Below are 24,893 nucleotides of genomic sequence, written 5' to 3'. Positions count from 1 at the left end.
AGGCAGCTATGTTTGATGCAGTTGCTGTCATGAAGCAATTTAACATGAAACTGACTCCAGCTGTTCAGACAGCAGTAGAAAGCCAGACCACTACTAAAATCTGGAGGAATAGGAGACCCGCAAATCAATTTTCAATGAAATATGAGATTATGAATGCTTGCAATTTTGCTGCTAGAAAGCAGTAACTAGAATCAAAATAAGGTATTTTGAGCTTAAAGTTTACCATGACAAACTCTTTGTAACATTTAGGATACCAGATTTATTTCCCCCCAAATAACAGTAAACACCAGCTAGCTGAGTAATCCCAAACACTATGGCAGGCCAATCTCCAGCTACCTCCTCTGAGGATACTGGCAGTTCCTCACCTCCTTCTTCCTTTTTTACGACCTGTCACTGCAGCCCAGCAGCAACCCTGTCACGCTGCCACCCAGGTGACACCACCGCCCCACTAACCCCTACCTTAAAAAATAACAGAAAGAAAAATCAGTAACTGCAGGCCAACTACCGTAACTCGTCACAGGCATCTGACCCCTACAAACTGTCCTTCGCTGTGGTGGAGAGCCGCTGGCTGGGCTCTCCGGGGAGGGAGCGGAGCGGGGCGCGGGCAGGGGGGCGGAAGGACACCTGCCCCAGCCGCACCGCACCGCACCGCGCCGGGACGGCTCTCACCGCTGCGGTGCGGCCGCTGCGTGCCACTGCGCGCCTCACGGTCACATACGTGCGCTCACAGCTCCGTCGTATACATATATATATATATATATATGTACGTTGGCATACGCGCAGCGGAGGCACGCAGCGGTGGGTGACCGCCTGGGCTACCGGATCTGCCCCCGAGGCAGATACACATACATAATATATACATACGCACACATATCTATACATATTCCCGTGAAGGAGGTGCAGGGGAAGTTCCTCACAGAGGCACCCCGGCGCCGAGGGCTGGCAGGTTTCCCGCTGTATAACGGGGGAGGCTGAGGGGGGTGAAGTTTCCTCCCTCCTCCTCCTCCTCTCCCCGAGTTACGCCGCGGAGCTGCGCGGCCCTGGGCGGCGGGGACGCCGCCGGCAGCCCCAGGCAGGCCCGCTCCCGGCGCTGCCTTCCCCGCGCCGGCCTCCGTCTCCGCCCCGCCGGGGCGCCGGGACCCCGCGGCTCCCCGGGGGCGGCCGCGGGAGGCGGCCCCCGCCCTTACCGTTGCAGAACTGGAGCAGCGAGGAGGTGTCGTAGAGGCTGCTGTAGCTGGAGAAGCCGTCCTCCATCCTGCCGCTGCGCTCCCGGCCTCCCCTCGGCTGTCCCGGCGGCCGCCCGCTGCCTCCTCGCCCACACGCTGAGGAGCGGAGGCGGCTGGGGCCGCGGCGGCCTGCTGCCTGCCTCACTCAGTTGCCATGGCAACCCTTTCACTCCGCCGCGGCTGGGGCGGCGGCCGCGCCGCTCCGCTCCGCCGCCGAGGCGAGGGGGGAGACCCGCGGGGCGGGGCGGGGCACCGTGACGGCGCGGCGGCGGGGGGGGCCGCGGGGGCGCGCCGCGCTCCGGCCGCGGGGCCGCTCCTCCGCCCGGCGGCGGCTCGCCCTGCGGCTCCCGGCGGGCGGCGCAGCCTCCGCCCCGCGGCTCGCGGGCGGCAGGGAGATCCCGGCGCCGCGGCGGCGGCGGAGCCCTGTCAGAGCGCGGCCGGCGGGATCTCGCGGGAAGGGAGCCGCCGGGCGGGCGCGGGCGGCGGGAGGGCCGGGAGAGCGCAGCGGAGAGGCGCGGGGCACCGCTAGCTCGAGCGGGGAGAGGCGGGGAGGACCCCGGGGCGGGAGGGCGAGCGAGGAGCCGCGGCTTTCGGCAGGCGCGGGGCCGGCGCGGCCATTTCTCCTCAGCGGCTCCGCCGAGCCCCCGCGCCGGGCCGGGCCGCCCCTGCGCCGCCGAGACCCTCGGCCCTCGTCTGAAACCGCGAAACCCTCCGTCCTCGTCTGAAGGAGGGGCGAGCCCCGGTTCCCCGTGCCGCGGGCGGAGGGCCCTGCCTCCCGGCTGCCCGCGGGACCCAGCGAGAGGGGGTGTCCTGATCGGGGCGAGGTGGAGCAGAGCCACCTCCCGTCCCTGCCGAGGGAAATACCGCCGAGGGGCTCAGGGGAGTGAGCCAGAAGTACGGCCTTGCGAAGAGTTACGGAGCGGAATATCTCTGAATTCAAGGCAGAAGTTTTGCGGTAGCTGTTGGGGCAGCTGTCAGCTGGAGAGCGCAGTGCATGGCCCGGGCATCCCTCCTTACTGCCGCGGCACTCTCCTTACTGCCGGCCATCGGACGCTTCTTCCCCTGAGGCAACGGGCTGCGTGTAACTGCGCCTCACGTCCTCCACTGATTTCAGTGGCGGTTCAGCTGGCTACAGGATAGAGTTGTCAAGATAATATCGCAATTGATACTCTCTTACAATAACAAAAAAAAAGATTCGTTAAGCCATTAAAAAGATTCGTTAAGCCATTTTATACAGTTTTAACTGTTTAGGTTGAAGAATATTATACACTTTTCCAATATAGGATACTAAAATAATTTCAACTGGTTTTAGTATTTTTCTTTATCTAGGTATGTTTATCTAGGTATGTTCATGGTGAGATGAGGGTAGCGGTACAAAACTGGTGGCTAGCAATACTGTAAAATTATTTCATACCTTACGGGCTTAGTTTCTGTGCTAGAGATGTTGAAGTGTCCAGTGACCAAAAGGCATTTTTATTTGAAGCTCCTCAAGGGACACAAGAAAAATAGTGCACCTTTCGCCTTGAAAAATGCCAAGCACTTAACAAAGCATGTCTTCAGGTCTCAGTCCTTTCAGGAGCTTTTTTTCAGGAGTTCCCCCATGTGGATCCATTTACAGACGTGGGTTCAGTATATATAAGTCTTTTCACCAACCACTAAACCATGGTAGTGCTAACACAAAAATACACTGTAAAATTAGGCAGAGACATCGGTTCCATATTAAAGCAGAGTGAAAAGTGCTTCCTCCTGAATTGCCAGTGCCAATATCGGTAGAGTTGAAGTCATCTCCAACACAAGTACTTACCCAGCCTGATGGTGCTTAACTTGTATCTGACAAAAACAACTGCTTTTTATAGCTGTGGGCTATAAAATGACAGCAATTTGTCATAGTTTAATTACATAAAAAACCCCAAAAAGCATGGAAGAGAAAATTACTTCAAAAATACTAAAGAAAATAGATTTTCTTGATGTTTTAAATGAGCCATGATTCTTTCTCATCTTTAACAGAGAGCCCTTAGGTTTTCTCATGACCTTTTCATTCATAAGCCATCAAACTTCTTGAAGATGCCATGTTGTTCTAAAAAACTGTACACGCAGAAACACATATATGCGTGGGATTTTTGGCAGACAAGTTCAATAATACAAAAATGAAGCTCATTTTTAATACAAATTTTAAATAAGAATTTCCTTCATTTTAAAACATTATTGCCATGATTAGGTTATTCTTTCTGAGGTTGAGAAGTGTTTTAATATGCTAATTTTCCACCAGCTAGAGACAGTTTCAGCACAAGCAGTGTGCTCGCCATAAGATGTCAATGTTAGCTTAACCTATACCTCCTTCAGATGTGCAAGTTTTGGCAAATGCATCTATGAAATCTATGCTATCTAAAAGTTTTATGTCTGTAGTAAAAAATGTGTTGTCAGTGAGAGTGCTACAAAGATAAGAGAATTAAAGACCCAATAACGTTTGCGGCATCTGCCAAAGCAGAAGAAAAGACAAAAAGGGGCAATGCAGCTCCGTTTCGGAGGGCGGAAATTACGAGGCACTTAGAAACTCAAATCTAAACCTGATCTGAATGCGGCATCACTAAAGGAAGATACAACATCTAAAACCTTACAATAGATTACCTACCGAAATTAGTTGCGAAGGTGTCAGCGAAGCCTATCAGCTCACTGCGCTGCAAATCAGCTCAGTGATGTGACACAAAACGATCTTGGCTCCAGTCTCTAGATGCTGTTATGATGCCATTATATTCTGAGGGCAAGGGTTAGGAAAGGAAAACAGTTTCATAATTTAATTGCAATGATTCCGAGACCTGTTACAATCTTATTACACTAAACTGCACCACAAGGCACAAAATGAAAAAGAAATTCTGTCTGGCTGTGGGAACAATGGGACAACAGACCTGAAGGATGCACAAATGTGTCTCTGGGAATTCTGCTGGTACGGTGAAACAGTGAAAACACTTCTTTGTGTTGTCCATTTTTCAGTAAACTATAGCTTTAATCATTTGTACAGGTCAAAGCTAGCGCATTGGAAAATGGGAAATTCTATAGATGGGAAGGTGGCATCCTGAGCAATACAGTGGGATTGATGTATCTGGAGGGGAGTTGTTGCTGTATGTCTGCGCACGCTTATTGTTGGCAGTGGCAGAAACTCCGTATGATGTTACATTTTCGAAAGCTGTATTTTCTGTAATGTAAATCACTGTAACTAGTGATTTAAGTTTCATTTGTATTGAATAGTGTAATACGAATGACTATTTGCTAAGTGAGAACGAAAGAGCTTTTACCCATCCCTAGCTGAATTTTCAGGAGTTAATATTCCAGTTTTAGGACAAAGAAGCCTTGCTTTCACTCCCTGTGAATAAGCTATAGTCAAATAATTTTGATGTTTTGTGTATTCCTGTTCCTTTTTTATTTCTATTTCTTTGCCTTACTAATAAATACAAAAAATACCCTGCAGCAGGTTCATATCAGAAGTATTGTAGTTCATAACTCTCAACAGTATAGAATTGTATAGTATTATAACGTGTTACAGCTAACGATACTCTCAAGTCAAGAGTGCGCTGTCCCAGTCACCATGTCAATATGAAACAAAGAAATCTGCATTACAGTATCCTCTTAAAATCCACTAAAATAGCAGACACTGATTATATAAATCTTATCCCTGTACTGTTTACATTTTGTGATAATGTTGAGAGAAAAAGCCCAACACAAGCATGTTTCACCTGGCTGGTAGAGAAGGACTTTTGAAGAGGGACTTTCCTTTCTGGGTCACTTCTGGGGCTCTGTCATTTGACAGCTTCAGGCTGTTTTCAGCATTTGGTGATAGCTGGGACAGTCTACCCTTCATACCTGACACCTGGGTCTGTGCTGAATGCCATTGCTTCAGCGGGCTTGTTCGGGGAATGAGATGACGGCACTTGGTAAGGGAAGGATGTTGGCGTTTGGATGCCAGTGGCAAAGCCTGCTGTGCAGAGCTGCTAACGGCACCAGGTGTTGTGGGCCCTTCTTTGCAGACTTTACAGGAGGTGAAGGCTCGCTTCACCACAGAGGCTGGAAGGCTCTTCTTTTGGGTCAGCGCAATGCGTGTCTGCTGAACAGATCCGGAAAGCTTGGACGGCTGCTGCGCACACTAAACGTATTTTGTAACGAGAAATCTTCATCGGGTAAAGCATCTAGCACCATCAGCAAATGTGCTGGTTTCACTAAAATTTATCAGTGGATATAATTATAGCATCTATTTCACCGTGACTAACTTTTGAAGAGCCCCTCAAGCTCTTCAGCAATCATTTGATAGGTCGCGTTTACTGCAGCATGATCAAAGGGAGCTGAGCTCAGTTCTGTAGCTCACTGTGTTTCCATTTAAGACGTAAGAGTGCGTTTCACCATTTATAGTCTTACTTAATGCAACAGTCAGTCTCTGCTCAAGCCTGGAAGGTTTTAAATTGTGTGTTTGTTCAAGTTTTGCTTTTCCTCTGTGAGTCAGAGGTTTCATCCATTAAAAAACTGAAGCATTGCAACACTTGGTGCTTGGCCCCAGACTACAATCCAAAACACAAGGTACCACGCGTGTGCTTCTCCCTGAATAATCTATCACTCATTTAAAACAGAGAAATGGGCACCTCTTCCTGCTGTTCATCACCGACACTGGCAGTTAGGTGGTCCGAAAGCTGGCGTCGAAGCACAGACCTCATTTCACTGGCACGGTGCTCTGCCTCGGTGTTGGAGGACGCGGGGGTTTGGCAGGAGCTGGGGGGCCAGCAGCAGCAGCAGGCTACGCACTGCGGGAGTCCCGGGGAGGGGAGCACCAGCGCCTGGGTTTTAGGCACTTGCAGGATGAGATCAGCACTTAGCAGAGGGGGCCCCTGGGGTTAAGTTTTGGATTTAAGCAGCAGCAGAGATTGTTTGTTATTTTGAAGGTAATTTCATGCGGTGAATAAATTGTCTTCATTCTTCAGAAGTGGCTTTTCCTCACCAGTAGACTATCTCCAGGTATTAGAGTGGGGTTCTCTGTCAGGGTCCTATCATAGGCTCAAACAAGGATTTCCTCTCCTACTGTGGGGTAGGCAAGGAAGAAGTGCCTTGCTGCCCAGTCTCCTTTGTGAAAACACTTCAACCGCTGGAATAATCGTTCATTCTAAATAGCAGGACTCCAGCATTTCAACCACAGCAGGGGTCTTCATGAATGTCACTACAAAGCACGCTTCATGCGTGTGGGAAAGATGGGGTATAAGGGGAGGATCACCATTATGCCAGCACAGTCTGAGCGCATTAAAAATACAATATAACAAATGTTGGATGAAACCATCAAAGGTATGCATGTTTTACAATCCAAATGAAAATATGTTGCAATATGTCTGTATACATCATGTTGTCTCAAATGACATGTATTGGAATTGTGGAATTTTCCCTATAATTAATAAGAATAATCTTAATCATACTGCCCAGGAAAGAAAAAGTATTGCTTTGCAGATTGATTAATTTGTAAATACAAAGAGAAGGCTTTGAAGATGAAAAGAATAATGCTTTGCACATCTATGACTCTTCCCATTCAAAGATGGGAGGCTGCACAGCAAACAGTGGTGCTTTCAGAGCTGCACCGTCTTTTTGAACTAAATGTTGTCTTTATTTTACGTATTTGGAAAATGAGAGGGAAAGCATGACACAGCCAAAGTCACACCAGGAAGTCAGAAACAGAATCAAACCAGAATAACTACCAGTTGAGTGCACTAACCATTAGACTACTTTGCCTGCAAACACTGAAGGTATTACTTGTATGGTTTATTATGAAATGCTTTCAACCATAGTGCCTGCAGTAGAAATACCCTTATTTTTGTAAGGTCCCCTAACAAGTTGGGTTCAATGCACTTCAGTGTATGTAAAGGCCAACTGCAGACTTGTTACACGCAAAGATAAAACAGTATGATACTAAACTGATGAGAAGCAAAGTACACTACAGATATTCGGGAATGCAACTCCTTTTCCACCTTCTCTGCAATCTGTGCTGATGAGAACAGCATTTCTGAGACATTAATACTCTGAGAGATTGACATGAAGAGGTGCAATGATGGCTGGCATCACATGAGGAAATGATCTGTCCACTCTTCAAAATTACTCCTTAAAAGTTTTCAATTCTAGCTCAGAATTGCCACCCTGGTTTTGGTGGCTTCAGCCCTAAATGGAGGCTGAAAGCTTCCAGTAGCAGAGCTCTTCTTACCATCGATGTGTTCAGGGGCACGAATCCTACCTCCTGGTGTGGAGTTACTTCTCTGGTTTCAGGTACAATAGCTTTGGCACAGGTTCACCAGTTCACCAGCCAGGGCAGGGGAGGGTCATCCCTATAGGTCTGTATCACTCCCCACGGGGAATTCCCTCCCAGCAGAAGGAGCTTTCCTGCACCCACTGAAACCTCGGGGAGCCCCAGGTGTGTAGGTATTGGGAAGTGCTTTCAGTGAGTATGAAAAAGGGATGCTTTTGCGTGGCTAGCACCACATAGACACTCCTCCTGCACATGGCTGAGATCACTGGGGGTTTTGGGTTTGGTTTTTTGTTTTAGTTTTTGTGTTATAATGGTCTATTTTATGCATATATTTAAGTGATATTGTGTTAAAATTTAATATCTGGTTTATACAAAGCCACAACAATATACGTCTGTGCCTTCTGAATTATATTACAGAAGAAAAAGACTGGAGCAAACTATAACATAGACATATTTTTTTAAAATGTTACTTAAATAACAGCATAGCAAATTAATCATTTAAGGTGTACACAAAACCTGCCATTTTTTTAACAAAGTGGTACTAAAATAGTCATTCTGTTCAATTTTTAGACTGAGAATTTTAATTTAACTGTAGCAATTTACAAGAATGTGTAAAACCCAGAAGCAGAAAACAGGATATATGTCCAAAGGATATATGGCAGCTACACTGTGAGAGAGAAGTCTCTCTACTCTGCAAACAGATACCCATAGCGCCTGTGAACAGAGGGAAGTATCTCAACACTGTTTCTTGCATTCCTTGGTAGTAGAATGGTGGTTTAAACTTGTGCCTTATCAGACCTGGTATTCATAATTTCCCACCTTCCTATGTCACTGTTTCACTGTTTTCAGGATCCAGCACAATTAAGGGCATCTCATGGGAACCGATGCATACTAGGAAAATTTACTGTTGGCCATGTAAATAATAAAGCACACATAAAAATGTATGTGTAAGATGAAGCATCACATCCATCCACTATATTAATGTTAGAAGGGGCTAGCCAATCTCATTTACGTCACTTTCTACATTTGCAATAAGAGCTAAAATGGGTAATTTATGTTACTGGAAATTTGCCCGGATATGGAAAATTAACTATGGCAAGCGTCTTGAGAGGTAATTGGAAAAAATACTGCATTTCTTTTAGTGATTTTGTATGTTATGCTTGCTTTTAGTTAGGTGCTTATTGGGAAAGCTAATTTGCGTCACTAAACAAGTCATAGAAAGTAGTTGCAAAGTTTACCTGTAATCTTAACTCCTGCCATCACATATGCCCATTTACCGCCTCAACTAACCTATCTTAATGTTTTGCTTATCCATCTCCTGTTAAAAGAGGTAGGGGGAGAAAGAAGACAGTATTCCATTTGTACGGTGTGGGTTATTTCTGCAGGGGACAATAGAAAGTCCACTGGTTCAAACTCATTGAATTTCCATGAGCTTTTCCCGAGTGGGCAGAGGAGCGAGAGGGTGGAAAGTAGGATGACCTACAAGAGATATGCAGGAAATTCAGCCCACTACACTCACAGATTCCTTTGATATCTGCCAGAGCTCAGGACCACCTACATTGAGACCTTCATCCCTCCACCGCTTTTGCTGCCTCAGCCCGTTTCTGCTTTCCCAGTACAAGATCCCAAGACACAACCTGGGGATGGAAGAAAACAGTTAAATCATCAGCTAATCTAAACTTGGCTGGGTCGAGAAAAAAGCAATAGGGAACAATCCTTTCCTACAGTTTTCAACATTACTTTACACTAATTTCCAGCATGGGCTGTAGCTTTTATTTTTGTGGGTAACTATAAATTTGTTTTGAATTAAACTTTTTTATTTACTTTGGAACAGAATTTGGCTTGGAAGAGACTTTTTTGTTCTGGTCTGTGCAATCACCCAAGGCCCACAATATGATCAAAGCAATTTTGTGTTACATGTGTTTTTTTCAAGGTAATTTCTTTCTACAGATTCATAGCAAGTGTATCCAGAAATCTAGATAAATGCCACTTTTCATCTCCTTTTGACATATAAAACTTAAGAAATAAAATGCAGCAAAGTAGGTGGTTGAACTTCAAAGAAGCTTTCGTTGAATTTCCCAGGAACATGCATAGAAATCGGGTTTAAATTGCAGGATCAGGTCTATACAGTAATAAAATATTTGGCTTTTGGGGAAAGAATTCTGGTTGTTCTTAAAACACCTCTGCCAGCTAGTGCAAGGTGTAGGATTACTAATCCTCATCAGGGGAAGCCATGCGTGGCATTCTTCTCTTTGGTGGTGGCATTCAAGGGAGTCCTGGACAGAGGAAAAAGTAATAGGGGCAATAATGACAGTCTCTGAATGAAGCCCTGAGAAACAGCCCAGGCCCTCCTGCCTGGCTGCCAGCCATCCAAGCATGAAGAACAATCGTGCATTTGTTTCGGATACCAAGTCACCTAATTTTAAAAACACTTCCTGATGCAGCCCTTTAATTCTTAAGTATTTCACCACCTGACGTTTCTCTCTCAAGCTTTCAAAGAAGCAAGAGAAAACCAGAGCTACGAATAAGGGAAAGGAGGGAAACTAAAAGGATTTTGTCATTAGTGCGGTCATAATTCAAGAAAAAAAGGGCAAGAAGACAAGTTCTTTTCAACTTTTTGATGCCTGATAACCCCTCCTTGTCCCACCACTTTCCGACAGAATAAATGCTGGAATAAAGAATAGAATGAATCCCAAAAGAAAAATATGTATTGTGTGCCATAAATTATACAAACAGATGCAGCCATGGACGAAAGAATTAAGAACATAAAACCCCTGCAGCATGCACTGGCTGATGAAGGACTGGAGGTTGCCAAGGGACCCTGCGTGGCCATTGTGCAGTCCAGGCTAGGATCTCACTCTAAACATCAGCCTACAGCCCTGACTCGCAGGGGCTTGCTGCCTTTTCCTTCGCATTCTTCCTCTTAAACAGCTCTTTTACATATCAGTAGCTGTTTAATGAATATTTTGGCCATAACTAGCTTGTGGCATATTTTACAGATGTCTGAGAAATCTTGCAGTGAAGAATTTTGCATCTTTTCCCAAAACCATCCCTTCAGGCAAATATTCCCATGTGAAGGTGAATGAGTCCTCCTAGATTAAAAGGTGGGTTGAATAGGCCAAGAACCAAGTCTTCATCTGCTGCAAACTTGCAAAGCACCACCAGCTTTAGCTGAAGTCTTGATTTCATTACTTTTTATTTGTTAGAAAAAGTGTTATATAGCTTTATGGTGCTATATACAGAAATAATTACAAATAACCTAGCTAGCTGATTAATGCTCATCAGAGACTTTATTCAACTAAACAGTTGTTTGGCAAAGTCAAAACTCTGGATCCAGATTTTTCAGATTTACACATCTGTAATGTCTCCTCATTTTTCATGACATTTTTTATCTCAAGACATCAACATCTATTTTCTTATTCAGCAATCATTTCAGCAGGAAAAAAAAAAGCTTAGCAATGTTGTTGCAATTTAGCTTCATATGACCAATTAAGAAAAAAATGCATTTCAAAGACATTGATGGCATTAATTTTGTATCAGTAAGATGTTTTAAAGAAAACCTGTGTAAGACTGTGTAAAAGGACATTTTGCCAACTTCACTATTCTAAATGTCATGTGGTGACCATCCAAGCATAAGGAGTAAATAATACTTTATGCTGGAAAAAAATACATATGACTCATGATTTTCAGCTGTCATACATGTGAACTTGTGGAAAACGATGCAATTAGAGACTAGAAGCAGAGCGAAATATCTGTTTACATTCAGCTCTGCTGAGCAGATCAGAACTGCTGGAGAAAAAATGTCCTTTTCTCTCTTGCCTGTGTCGTCCGTGGGCTACGTACTGCTCTGAGTTGCATCGTATTCAAGCAATACAATTAGGGGACAGTCTTGATATGATTTAGCATTTTGTACTTTTTCCATTCGTCTGATGAAGAGTGTTTGTTCTGTCATTCATTCCCCATTTCCTTCCATGTGAAATTAGGAAATATGGCATATGAAGACCGAAACCCAGGGTTTTTCCATCCCTGCGTCTTTTCCCTTGGAGCTCAGAAACATAAGTTATCTCAGTGTAGAAGGAGAGGAAATGTAGTAATAAAGTCCCTGGCTTCATCACAAGCCCCTTTCTGACCTGACCAGAAGAAACTATATGGAAAGTGATTGAACTATTGAGGATAAGTAGAGATGAAAGGCAAAAGTATGTTGAGGTAAAATCAGAAAGACAAAAGCACAAAATAAGATACAAGCAGGGTCAGCGATGTAACAAGATGTCGTTTTACAAACACATATGAAGAAGGCTAGGGGAGCGCTGGTCCCCTACTCAGGGGTGCGAGACAACTATTGACAGATGACACGGGGAAGGTACAAGTGATTAATGACTTTTTTGTATCTGTCTTCATTAAAGCTGTGTTTCAACAAACATGTTAAGTCAGTGCTGTTGCTGAAAAAGGGTCGTTACACGATCCCTGCTGCACTCCGTTCCCACCTCCTCGCTGCCCTCCTGCATCCCGCTGCCACAGCGATTTATAAGGGTGTGCAGGGATCTGGATGGGAGAACTGATCCAGCTGAAAATTAACCTAGCAAATAGATGATTGTTACTAGGATCCATTAGTTCTGCAGTTTGATTCATCTCCTGGCTGCACTGTATTCAGATACTTTTTTTCAAATTAGCTAGACTTGTTAACTTCATCCTATGCTGCTTAAAGGGCAGACTGATCGAAGGACGGGTAGTTACTGTCTCTTAGTGACTAGATGTATAGGGTGTCAGAGGATCAGAAATAGGAAAGCATGGTGCCTGTCTTTAAAATGGGGGGAAAAGGAACTAGGAGATTATTGATTCGTCTGGTTAACTTCAATCCCCCCCAAAAATCTGGGACTTTTAAAAACAAACTATTTATAAGTACCTAGAAGATAAAGGGGAAGTAGGTAGCATTCAGCTTTAGTTGTAAGAATAAAGTCTGTTAAACCAGTTTTTGGTTTCTATGACTGTATTGTGCTGTGGAGAGGGGAAAGGCAGTTGGTGTCATATAACTTAACTTCAGTAAGGCTTTTTGCACACTCATGACTCTCATAAGCAAATAAGGAAACAGCCTTGCTGACCCTGCTACACCTGTTCTGACAGGTGTAAGGTAATTATAAAAGAGGTGTTCAGGTAATTATACCTAAAAAGTGACACAAAATGGAAGAATGTATGAAATACGATTCTGCACGGTTTTGTCCTTAGTCCCATTATATTCCACATTTTCATTAGTGACTGAAGGAGGGAGCAGAGGACATACTTAGTAAATGTGCAGGTCACAGCTTGGGAGCTCTGCAAGTATGCTCATCAATAGGCAGGTTAAAATTTAAAAAAAGATCTTGGCAGCTTGAAGGAACTATCTGTAAAAGCAAGATAAAATGTACTAAGGTCGCGTACAAGGGACTACATTTAGACAGGAATTATCTGCTGGAAGGTGGGTAATAACTGGTTAGGAAATAGCTCAACGAAGGGTAGACCACAAACCAAACACTGAGTCAGCTGTGTTATGCAGAGTGGAAAAGGCAAGCAGCATACTGGGATGGATAAATAATCCTGAAAGTGTATGAAGAAATCCTTCCACCCTATTCAGCATCAATAACGCCTCAGTTGGAGCATTAAGTCCAATTTAAATGGAGTTTAAATTGTATCAAGAAAGATTCTCTTTCAGGTTAGACATTAGCGTAAAAAAATCTTTCCAGCTGTAAGGGCAGTAAAGCACTGGGATCAGTTGCCTGGGCGAGTTACAGAGCATCCATGGAACACCTCTAAGATCATTTTAGACAAATATATGTCCTGTTTGATGTGATATAGCTGGTCCTGCCTTGGCTCAGATTGACTAGATGAACTCTCAAGGTCTTTTCCAGCCTAGGTTTCCTGAGATCCACCTCACCGAGTTATTGTCCAGCCCGTTAAGCTTTCTGGGGAACATTAGCTGCAGCCCCACTTCCATGGGCATTTTGCTGTTGTTCTTCTCATGTGAGGTTCACCAGTAACTGGCTGGAGTGCCTCAAATAATCCTGCTTTACTTAAAAAATCTCTCAGTTGCTAGCAAGCTGGAATAATATAAATTAGGACATTGCTCCATTTTTCTGTTCTGAGGAGATCAAATCTTGCCCCCATTTAAGTCATTGGCAATATATTCCTACCATCCCCAAGAGCAGCTGATGAAGAAAACAGTTTAGCTAATGTCATACCAGAAAATAAAGTTGGTACACAAAAAAAACAAGTTACTTTTCTGAGCACTCGTGTGTACAGCGCTACTATTCTGGGGGCTAGTGATGGAGAATCAGCCTTTCTTCTCCCGGTCACTGGTGTGTGTCAGGTCAGGTCAACACAAAGCAATCCCAGTCCACTAGTGCTCATTAGAAAATGAGCTAATGCCCCTTTCCCTCTTATGAGAAGATACAAAGCAGAGTCAAAATTTGGCAAAAAGTCACTATCACAGTTGCAATAGTGAAATGCCAAAAGCCTGGGTAGGCATTAGGACTGAGGTGTCCTCGCTGTCCGCTTCCAAAACAATGCGTGGGATGTCCGGGATTTAATTTTTCTACTCTATTCCCTTTTTTGGATCCACTCCTATAATGCTCGTACGGACAAGCTGATGAAGTAAAAAGGCTATTCGCACTGACTGCAGAATTTGCTTTCAGTTAAAAGTGTCTGACTGCTGTTTAGCAGGCAAACACATACACCTACAGAAAGGAGAGCCCTCTCTGGGTCTGATGCTCCTGAGCATCTGTAATCAGCACATCTGAAAATATTTTAAAGTGAACTCAGTCTGTATTTGTCTTCATATCACAAAGTACTGCTAGGGACAGAATCGAATGTTTGGGTCTGTTTATATTATTCCCTCGTATGAGATGAAAGGCACTTCTGCCTCTCTTTTCTCTGCATTCACAGACACCTACACATAAAGGCATTCTGTACAAACTGTCCTCCCTTTCCCTCATAAAAGAGTGATAATCTAATACGATTTATTTCTTAGCGGCACAATCTCCTAAACAGGCATTGAAAATGATCATTAACCTTGAAGGCTAGACTATCTATTTTCTGGACTTGCCCTTCACAGTGCTAACAAAAGTAGTTTCTATAAGAGAAATTTGACTTTTACACTATCTGAGATACACATTTAAATTCATAAAATCTTTTATATATTCCAGAACCTAAACCACAAAGTTTAAATGATATCTTCACACATATGAAACTCGGGTTTGCTATTCTGCTTAGGCATAATAGTGTGACATTTGAGAAAGCTGTGACATTTGGATCTGTGTCCAACAGAGGGAGGTGTTCCGAAACGCGGATTTGGTCCAAACTCTTTCTAAGTTTAAGGAATTCAGCTGAAGCGGGGAGGAGGGGCACGCACAAATGCAAGGGAGCAACACATACTTTACTATTGCAATTCAATTCCTTTACCTGCTCTGTGAGAATCCAGGCGTGGAGTGACTGCCTACTTAGGGCGTCAGACCTACTGGGAAGATTTAGGATCAGACCAACTGAGATGATTTGGTGGGTGGACTTTTAGATCAGACAGGTGACAATACCACCTCTGTGTCAGAAAGGAACTATGATTTTCTTAAAAATAAAAAGCACTATTTGGTTCATACCGCCTGCTTGATGTAAGACAAATTCAAGCGTCCAGTCTGGTAGGCAATTTGGGTTCAGTTTGAAGTCACTCGGCTGTGCCTTCCTCACAGGCAGTCACTATGGCAATGGGAAAATATTGTGAGGTATAGGAATGATGGGAATATGACTCAGAGAGTACAGAAAAAGGAATGTTCAAAAACATAACTCCCATTAGGCACAGAGTACACTTTTCAAAAACACGCACAAATCAAGGATGATAATCTGGTACTGCTTTGCACCGGTGTGTTTATTGGGGAACACGGTTAATAAATAAGGAGCTGTAGTGCTGGATATTTTCAGCCCCTCTATTATCAGGGGGAAACAGAAGCTGGCGGCGAAGGAAACGGCGGCACTCTGCTCTGCCCCTTCCAGCGCTGCGCCTTGCCCCACGGGACCGCCGTGCGGCTGGAACCGCGTTTATCAGTAAGGGACATGTTTGGACAGATTCAGTCAAGTCAGCGTGCGACTTGTGTGGCTTTTCCAAGTGGGAAGGCTTCTCCTTTCGCTGGCAAAGCCACAGAGGCTTGTGGAAGCCTCCGTATGAAGTTTCCCTTCTCACTGACCCTCGTCCCATTGAGTTGGGATTTGGCCTAAATACAAAGGAAGTAGCCCAAGGCGAGAGCCATCCTGTGGGGAGACACCCCTACAGAGCATCACACGCACAAGACCTACCAGGCTCACCCAGACCTGTGCCCCGGCTGGCCCAGTACCACATGGGCTTCAGCCTGCCACGCAACAGGCATTTATAAAATAGCTTGTCCTCAGGAGAATTTTCTCCCCAGTTTTGCTATTTAGTTATTTAGTCCCAGGAAGCATGAAGATAGACTTTTTTTTTTCCCCTTGTTTAAAAAAGAGTTCTACCTCGTGCAGCTAATGATGTTTGCATGGCCTGTATTAGTTCTAGTCATTCTCCGAATCCTTTATGCTTTTGGCCTCGGTAGCACTCTGATGTAGTTAGTCCCACATATCAATTATGCATTGTGCAAAAGCCTTTCTTTTAATCAAATTTATGTTCTGCCTTTTACTTCCCTTAATATCTCTTTATCCTTGAACTCTGAGAAGCCCCAGATTAACTACTCTCTCTATAACGTTCAATTTTTTCCTACATCCCTCTCAAGCTTCCCCTTCAATTTACTCAAATCTTTCAGTCGTTTCTGCCCTGAAGGAGGTGAGAGCTTTCTTCCCCGTGGGTTTCTGGGACCTGTGGCATTTGGGGGCTGTCCCCAAGCTTCCCTTCCTGACCTGCAAGCTGCTGCTTCTTCATGAGAAATTCAGTGAGCCGCTGCGCCCTTTGATCCTGCTCCCCTGAGTTTTACTATGGGAGGTACGGCGGAGCCCTGAGGCATCGACATGATTATACTGTATTCTTTTACCTTAAAAATACTGGCCACCAGTATTGTTGCTCAGCAACATGAAACTGTGTATCACTGCTGGCTTCATTAAACTTTAAAAATATTTTTCCTTGCCAACTCAAATAAATAATTGATGATGATTTATTTAGCATGTCTATTGGAATTCCAGTAAGTAGGTAAAACAGTTTTCATATTTCTAGAATTAAGAAGAAAAAACTAATACTGGCTGTAAAATAAAATGTATAGCTGAAAAATACTTGCTCTTACACAGCAATTTGTAAATCGCTCAAAGAAGCTGTACCAAGTAAATGTCAAAATGCTATAAAAATTATTTCTTTACTGAACACACTGTATCTTCATTTTTGCAAAGATCATTAAATCTTATTGTACGGTCTGCTACTAGAAAAGACTACAATGACTGATCCTTTAACTTCTTTATTATACATATATTCGCTAATATAGGCAATTGAACACATTAAATATGCATAAATAGAGAAGAAGAGATTTCAACATATATATTTTCTGGTTGAGTAATAGTGCCTGGGATTATTAAAAGGGAACGGGTTGTAAAACTCAAGTGTACTTTTTGTCATCTAACTGATGGATTGCTTGTTATTCACCTCTAGCATGGGTCCCAGCTAAAATAAATTGCTGCAATCGTTATCAGCAGATTCTTTTCTATTATCTGCATGATGTACCAGTTTTATCTAATTGGTGGCATTACTAGAACATACTTCTGCAAATATAGAAGCCTCTTGGTAAATGCAATTGCTACTTTAATCCATGAGAGGTGTGTTTAGATGTGTATCTGTGAGCAGAATGGAGAGAACCTGAGCTAGGGAGCTCCAGAGATCTCCAATCTAAATGACTGCCAAAATAAACATAAGTGGAGATACAGGGATTAATCCTGTAATCCTTACTTAAGCAAAATTCCTGCTATCTTCAGTGAGATTCTCACTGGGGAACAGCTGTGGAAATTGGCCTAAACGAAGCAGAAATGAGAAAGGCCGAATTCTGCCTCTGGGTGTGCACGTGTGACTTCTGTAGAACCTGAAGTGTGACGCCCCAGGCCTGGGATAATCAGCACATAAATTCCCACCAAGCTCTGCAGTGCCAAGACTTTACTCGGTATAAATACCAGGCGTATCCATACCCCCATAGGGAAATGTTTCTATCCAAGCTTCACTAAGAAGCGAGAAAACAAGTGCAAACCAAAACTAACATTCAGAAATAAAACGTGCATTTTATTAAAAAGTATCTTCCATTTTAACCAATCCTAGGAGCGGCTGGAGCATTTATCTTCACTGAACTCAGAGTTATTGCCCCCATTTTCCAGCTGGGATGGAAAACCAACATGCAAAGTTAAGTGATTTTCCACAGACCACACAGCAAGTGATTAGTATCATGGGGGTGAATTAATCTTGGGTGTAAATCCATAAAGATTAATGGAGCTCTAACAGGGATTAATTTGGCCCATCATCTCTAAGGATAGCAAAACCAATTAGGTGATGTCATTAATCTTCCGGTTAGCACAGGACTGTTTCTTAAGGAATACTGAAAGAAAGGCAATAGAACAGGAATGACCAAAGGATCCACTAAAACAGGTGAATTTGGCCATTCCTTGGCAGAGGACTCGCAGCAGGAGCCTTAAATATTGGCAGCACCCTGATGTGCTCTCGGGCTCCCATCCCAACTGAGGCACTCTACAGCAATCATTTATTTGAGGATTGGAGTGTCAGCCCAGATTTCAGTCACTGATTAGGTTTACGTCTTTTTTTAGGGCAAGACTTCTATGAAACTGATTTGGAGTCAAATGTATTTATAAGGCCCGGGGATCTTCAAATCTTTGGAAAATACAAAATGCTTAGCGCCCTATGGAAAGCAGCACTTGAAAGATTTATAAATTTTAAAATTTCCACTTTTGGCCTGACAAAATGTGAACTATCCCATTAGAAATAAGTCTATAAGAAGGAAGTATTGCAAATTCTGTATAACTGACATGTCCTGAGAATTGGAAAAAAATATTTCTGTATTCATTGGTTGGGACAATACAAAATTTCCCATCTCAGATACCAAAGATGTTCCTGATGCTCACGAAAGGGTCAAAACTGGCCCACAGCAGAGAATGATCTTCCTTCTGTTTGCCTCAGAAATTTTATTTTAAAGAGAAGCTAAATTAGACAGAACGTTTTTGTTAAAGGGTAATGACCAGCTATAACAAATGCATACAAAGCAGAGATGAACAGAACAACGAAAACTACAGCTTCCAGACCATGGTTAATGGAATTTATGGAAAAAGAACATCTGTGTCATTGGCAAGGTCTAGCGTGAGGACATTGAATAGGAGGTAGTGAATTTGTGCCCAAAAGTTGTGTGCATTACCTAATAGGCCTGGTAAAAATGTTCCACTGGGATTTTGAAAGCAAAACTTGGCAACAGTGAGATCATTAAACCCCTACTGCATAGAAGCCCTCATTCAAAATGTAATAATATGTAGCAGGTTTGTCATTGTTATTAGGAGAAAAAATATTCTAGCTGTAATAGGGATCTTCCCATCAATAGTTTTGCCTGAATAAGAGTTTCATGGCTGAGATTTCATAATCGGTGAAATGACTTAAAACTCCTTTCATGGGGATGTTCTTGGATGAATTAAAACCTCTTTCCTCCTTTTATATAATGTAGGAGTTCAAACGAGGTGATGTGCTCAGGCTGACAGTACAGCTCCATTCGGGAGGGAGGACGTCATGATGCTCCCTTGCACTGCAGTAGCGAAGCAAGGCTTTGCGAGGGAGGGCTTTCCAGCTTCCTTCCCACCCCAGTCGACTGAGCGCTTTTTAGGAATGTAATGACACACTGCCGAGTCCATCTACGAACAGAGGATGCTAAAAAGAGACATGGAGTAAGCACCTAATCAGAATATGAAAGAAACCTGAATTCTGGCAGGGTGACTTGAGTCTAGAAGATGGAGTAGAGCGGACGTGTTTCTGAGTTGGTGCCGATAGTATGTCAGCATAAATACACTTAGGACTTCTAAATACCGATGCTCATAAACCTAGAAATTGTGTTGTGGAAAATTTCATCAGCCAAAATAGTAAATAAATGTACCAGGGAGCATTCCTACATGGTATCATCTATGTTTCAGAAGGGCAATGAAAACAACAGGAAATGCATTTAAGAAAAAGCTGTCAAATTAGGCCCATAATTTATAAAAAGATAAAAGAACGTCTGTTTTAATATCTTCCTTTGACAGATGGATCTAAAGAAATATTCTGAGAAATGTTCCAACACAAGCCTATTTTTCCAGAAGGCCTTTCAGACTATAAAATGAAAATGTTTCTGTCTCACTGTTTGTTTCTGACAACTGTATTTGGTGATTATTAGAGGAAGAAATGATAAAAATATACTTTTTTCATAAGTAGCTATTATATTGAACATTATAATTTCTAGGCAAAAAGAAAATTCTGAATATAGACAGTTGTATTTCAGTAGACTAGCTAGCTGAATACTAGTTTTCCTTTTAAAAAATAAACCAGCTTTATCATTAGTGATTAGGGCAAATGGGTAGTGACCACGTCACCACCTATCCAGCCTTTCTGTCATGCAAATATACCTGCAGCACAGTGCTGTAAGCGCAAGGCTATGTAAAACCAGACAGTAAATGTAAAACTGTGCAAAAGCTATGCAAAACAAGTGCAGTAAATGCAAACCCATTCATGCTGTCAGCTCCGGTATGACCGGGGTAGGAGCCGGGTACAGGTACCGCATCTCATCTTCTGCAGCTAATGTTTGTTGTAGAAACAATATAGCAACCGACACAGCATCACAAATATTAGCCACATGCAAATAAACATATTCAAAATGGTATTTAGTGTTTGGGGGGACAAAATGAATACTTTAGTGCTGTAGTGAATACCACAGTAAAAATACCTGACATTCAAATCCATTACTTCATAAAAAGTAACTCCACGCAAACAATTACAGCCTGTCTAGTTCATATATCTTTGTGGCCCTACTTAAAACACGTCTGTCGGAAATAATTTATGAGTGAAGATATATGCATGTTCCTAGTAATTACTGCTTCACAAGTCCAGTTGCAGTAAAGCTGGAAGATCCTGGAGAACAACAGTAAGACAAGTAGCGATGGCAACTGCTTCTAGGCACTGTGGGGCACAGAGAAGCCCAGACTTCGTCCTGTAAATGCTGCGTTAGCTGTTTGCTGATCGTCTGATTGGTACGGTGACTGCTGATTTCATTGGCAATTAGCTCTGGTTCTGTTTTAAGAACAGAGTAACAGGCATCCCGAAATGCATGTGTTTATGGAAAAGCCTTTTATGTTCTAGTCTGGATATATTTGATGCTGTTCAGAGGTTTACTGGGTTCTTTTTTCCAGACTGCAAACACAATAACGGAAACATTTATTCATTGGCTTGTGTACTCATTTAGTGCTATATATGGATTGTGGACACAAATCAAAAAGTGGGCTTACATCACCGGAGATATGTCATCTTAAAATCAGAGTAAGAGAACAGACTCCATGTAAGTATGTGAAATCTTCACGGTCATTTTCACATACCCATTTTACTTTGTATTTACATCAAATTAGCAGCAAATTAGCTCCTCACCATGTCCTTGATAAGAAGTGGGAGCTTCAGCTGTGGTGGCAGCTTGCCCTCTTCGGAGGTACCAACTCAATCACTTGCTACCATCCCACAGTGCCCAGTGTCACCCTGAGGGATGTAAAAAGCTCATTTCTACCAGCAAGCATCCCTTAAAATGTTTTGGAAGATGATACCAATCCGAAGCAGATGGTACAGGTCTGCCCCTGCCATCTCCCTAGGGAAGGTACCACCTCGAGCCCCATTTTGGAGGCAACACAGGTGCAGCGCAGTGTGTCCAAGGGGACTAAAAGGGCCCCTCTCACAGAAAACAGAATATAGGTGCCCCAGCAAGTCAAGCCAGACACAATCCCCTTGCTCCAAGCACACAGCTGTCGAGAGGGTAAATATGAAGGCGAGGCAGACCAAGGTCTGAAGTACGTCCCACAGAGTCAGTGTCCTGAGAGCATGAGCAGCTGGCTAATCTGATTAAAGGAGATGGAAAAACATCTTGAGGATGACATGGCCGGGGGAAGATCAGTGTGCAGTAAAAGCCAGAGAAGTGCCTGGGCGCACGCATGGCTCGGTGTCAATACCAGACCGCGTGCAGGAGGCAACCCAGCATGACTGTTCCCTGTACAGCTTCATGGGACCCACCAAAAGCCACCATCCCCAACTCCCCCGGGTGCCCGGCATGCTGGGGGTTCCCTTCCCACACATGCTGGGCAATGTGAACTCCAAGAGTATGATTAAAAGTAGTATAATTTATCCACATCTAGCTATCTTATCTCTTTATTTTGAACAAAGAAGAACCCATGGGGATGGATTCCTCATTCAATTATAGACTACAGGCAATACATGACCCAGGATCTTCTCAAAGATTTTTGTTAGAAAAGAAAAATATCTGCTCTTCCACAAACCCTGGCATTCGACTTCCCAGCCAGATAGTTTCAGATAGCTTCAGAGATCTCACTGTACTTCTGTCCTTCAATAGCTCCTGGATGTCTGACACAGCCCTACGCTTGGCTTGTGCCAGGATGAAGTGCCTTGGCTCCTTAACGGATCTCCTCCATCTTCACTGTGCCTGAGCCTATTCCACAAGAGCAAGCGTAACATTTTTGTAAAGCTCTCTCTGAACAAAGCAACCAGCTCCAAAAGCATCTTTCTACCTGGGCTGTCTCAGCTGCTCACCGTTAATGAGTCACGTGCTATATAATACAGCGATGGGGCTGTCAGAAGGGGTTTTTGAACCTGTTCTCGCTGTGCAGAGCCCAGGTTTGATACATGCATAATTCAGATAACGCCGTTCGCTGCTGTGACGCCAATTGCCAGGCTCGGGCAGCTTTGTGGGATCAAGCGCTGTGAAGCGAAGGACTGCTGAGGGCATTGGCAGTGTACAGCAATTGCTGACAGCACCTCCCGGGATTATACCTGCAGACCACAAAGTCACTGCCATGTGCAAACAGCAACCCCTATACCCTGGTAAGGGAGAGCTGGTATTTCTGGGGCTGGGGAGAAATGCAACGCATTCTTCTCTTTTAAATCTGGTTTTGGTTTTGGGGTATTCTGCCAAGCTGTACAATGCAGGGAGAAAGACAATACAACTATTTAATCTACATAGATTAGTCTCTGCGTGAACTCCAATCCCGGATTTTCTTGGCTAGATCTCAGGATGGGGATTTCTTTCGTTAGCTAATGAGTAATGTAAAAAGATGTACAAGTCTACTACTTAGGAAAATGAAATATATTTAAAATCAGGTATTTTGATTGCTTATCTTGTTTTTTTCCTCGCTGGCTGGAAGTACAATATGTATAATCTCAAGCTAGTAAGCAACAAATCCCTTCTTATTAAAGTAAGTTAAACCATTAATGGCATTATAGCTTGCTTTAGATTTACAGTCCTTTTTTTTTACTGCCACCTGCCTACTTTTCAGACTCTACTGAAGGAAAAGAAAAGCTACTTTCTGTTCTAAACTCACACTAAAACACTCACTGTGAACAGTTAATACTTAAAAAGAGACAAGTCTATGAGCTCTTCCGAGCTCAACACTGAGTCAGAATGATTTTTCTTGCCGTAGTATGATATTTAAAATCAGACAATACAGAAACAGATGCTATCTTACGGTATCATATCCAGACTAGAGAAAACATCATTGCAGTAACCCTGTCTACTTACTACTTAAGACCGAGCCACCATCATACTTAAGGAAAATTAATGACTTTGTAGATGGAGTTAAAATCCCAGCTGTTATAAAATACAAGGTAATCCTCACGTCAACGGCAATGTGGAATTAAGTAATGGAAGAAACGAGTGACCTGCACAGAACTCTGGTGCTCCACTGTGGTCTGCCTGGGCTGGTTCCTCAGGGATGGACTTCATGTTCCTCAGCGATGGCCCCGGAGCAGCTGGTGGGTTATGTCCGGGACTCAAAGGGCTCTGCATGAGAGGTAGCTGGGTGCCTTATCTTCTTTTTATTTATGTGAAGGTTACAATGGCAGCAGACAGCAATGCATAGACACTAAATTAATTAAGCTGTTTTTAAGCCACAGCATTAAGGTGATGTCATAAGAACCTGCTTAGGATGGCAAGGTCACTGGAAAGGGAGAGTACACCTCCTGCAATAAAAGAATTTGTAGTTCGGAGGGCTGGTGTGGGATGCCTTGTGTGGACTTGTCAAACCGCTTGTTTTTCAAACCTGGTACCACCTGGAGAAGTACTTTTTCTATCCATCGAAATATCCAACAGCATCTCTGATTTAAACAGTAGAAGAGCTGATACACCTGCTTCAGCTGTGAGCAACACATATTATATACTCAGAAATGCATAAATTAGATACATTTGGAAACAGACAGAACTGGGAAAATATTTTGATGCAAGATGACATAGTTCATGTAATTTATGCCAGACTGAATTTGTGTTTGCATACAAGCATGCTCAGATAGGCACAGCTGTCAACTTGCATTGGCATGGTATTGCATTGCCATTTTGCATTGATAGTTTATGCTGTACAACTGAGCCTCAGCTTTTTTCTCTATTTCCTAAGTAACTGGTTTCATAAAAATCAAGAACAGCAACAATTGGGTTTGAGTTTCTTCATGGCCTTACACACACAAAAAAAAAAAAATAGGGTGACTAACAGAAGAAATAAAGCAGATGCTGATGCATTGCAAGCTCTTAATGATGCTATTCCTTCATTGTGAGATATTTCTACTAGGAAACGTTGAGCATCTGAACTGTAGCCATAATCCTCTCACACAGAAGCCTTTTCTACAGCTCGTACAGAGTAAGTACAAGCCTGTGTCTTCAGCATTAATGGAATCAGCTGAAGTGAGTAATGCTTTGTGTATCCTAAGGCTGTGACCCTGTAAACATGGTAAAAAGATGGCAGTGTTGGTTTTTCTAAGCAGTCAGTCCCACATGAGGTGAAGTGAGTCAGAGCATTCGAGATGGATGGGCAGCTCTCAGAAAGGAGCTTTTGTTCCTTGTCTCCAGTCTCTAACAGTCACAGGGAAATTGTCTCTACCATCTACCTATTAGCATCAGCATCACTAGGGCTGTTTGTGTGAGAAACACTTATGAATATAAGCAAAGGTCACACAAGGAGACTCTCAAATCAGGATCTTTTTTTTTTTACCAAGCTTAAAATGACCACACTGATGACCCACCACTGCCTCCCATAAGGAAAAGCTAGAGAACTGCTAGAGACGCAGATGGGGATCAATTTGTCACTGAGAGCTTTACGGTAGCAACTATTTATCCTTGTCTGCAGTATTCATACAAACAACTGCAGAGAAACATTTCTATTCACTACAT

General features: G+C 43.3%; 1 protein-coding gene across 5 annotated transcripts in view; it reads right to left on the bottom strand.

Moving 5' to 3' along the window:
* Positions 1-24,893, bottom strand: part of EML1 (EMAP like 1) — a 132,202-nt gene that overhangs the window by 85,051 nt on the left and 22,258 nt on the right. For 2 of the 5 annotated variants that reach the window (XM_075503571.1, XM_075503573.1), the window contains exon 1: positions 1,188-1,503. The exons of 1 other annotated variant lie outside the window; for it this stretch is intronic. In XM_075503571.1, the coding sequence (XP_075359686.1) occupies positions 1,188-1,254 (67 nt within the window). In that variant the 5' untranslated portion in view covers positions 1,255-1,503. Of the gene's footprint in view, positions 1-1,187; positions 1,505-24,893 lie in introns of those variants that run through there. 2 more of the 5 variants (XM_075503570.1, XM_075503575.1) reach the window with 2 other exon arrangements.

The sequence above is a fragment of the Mycteria americana genome, chromosome 5 (genome assembly GCF_035582795.1).
Source record: "Mycteria americana isolate JAX WOST 10 ecotype Jacksonville Zoo and Gardens chromosome 5, USCA_MyAme_1.0, whole genome shotgun sequence".
NCBI classification, from domain to species: Eukaryota; Metazoa; Chordata; class Aves; order Ciconiiformes; family Ciconiidae; genus Mycteria; species Mycteria americana.
Note: the sequence above shows the minus strand (reverse complement) of the source record. Positions and strands in the feature narration are given on the sequence as shown.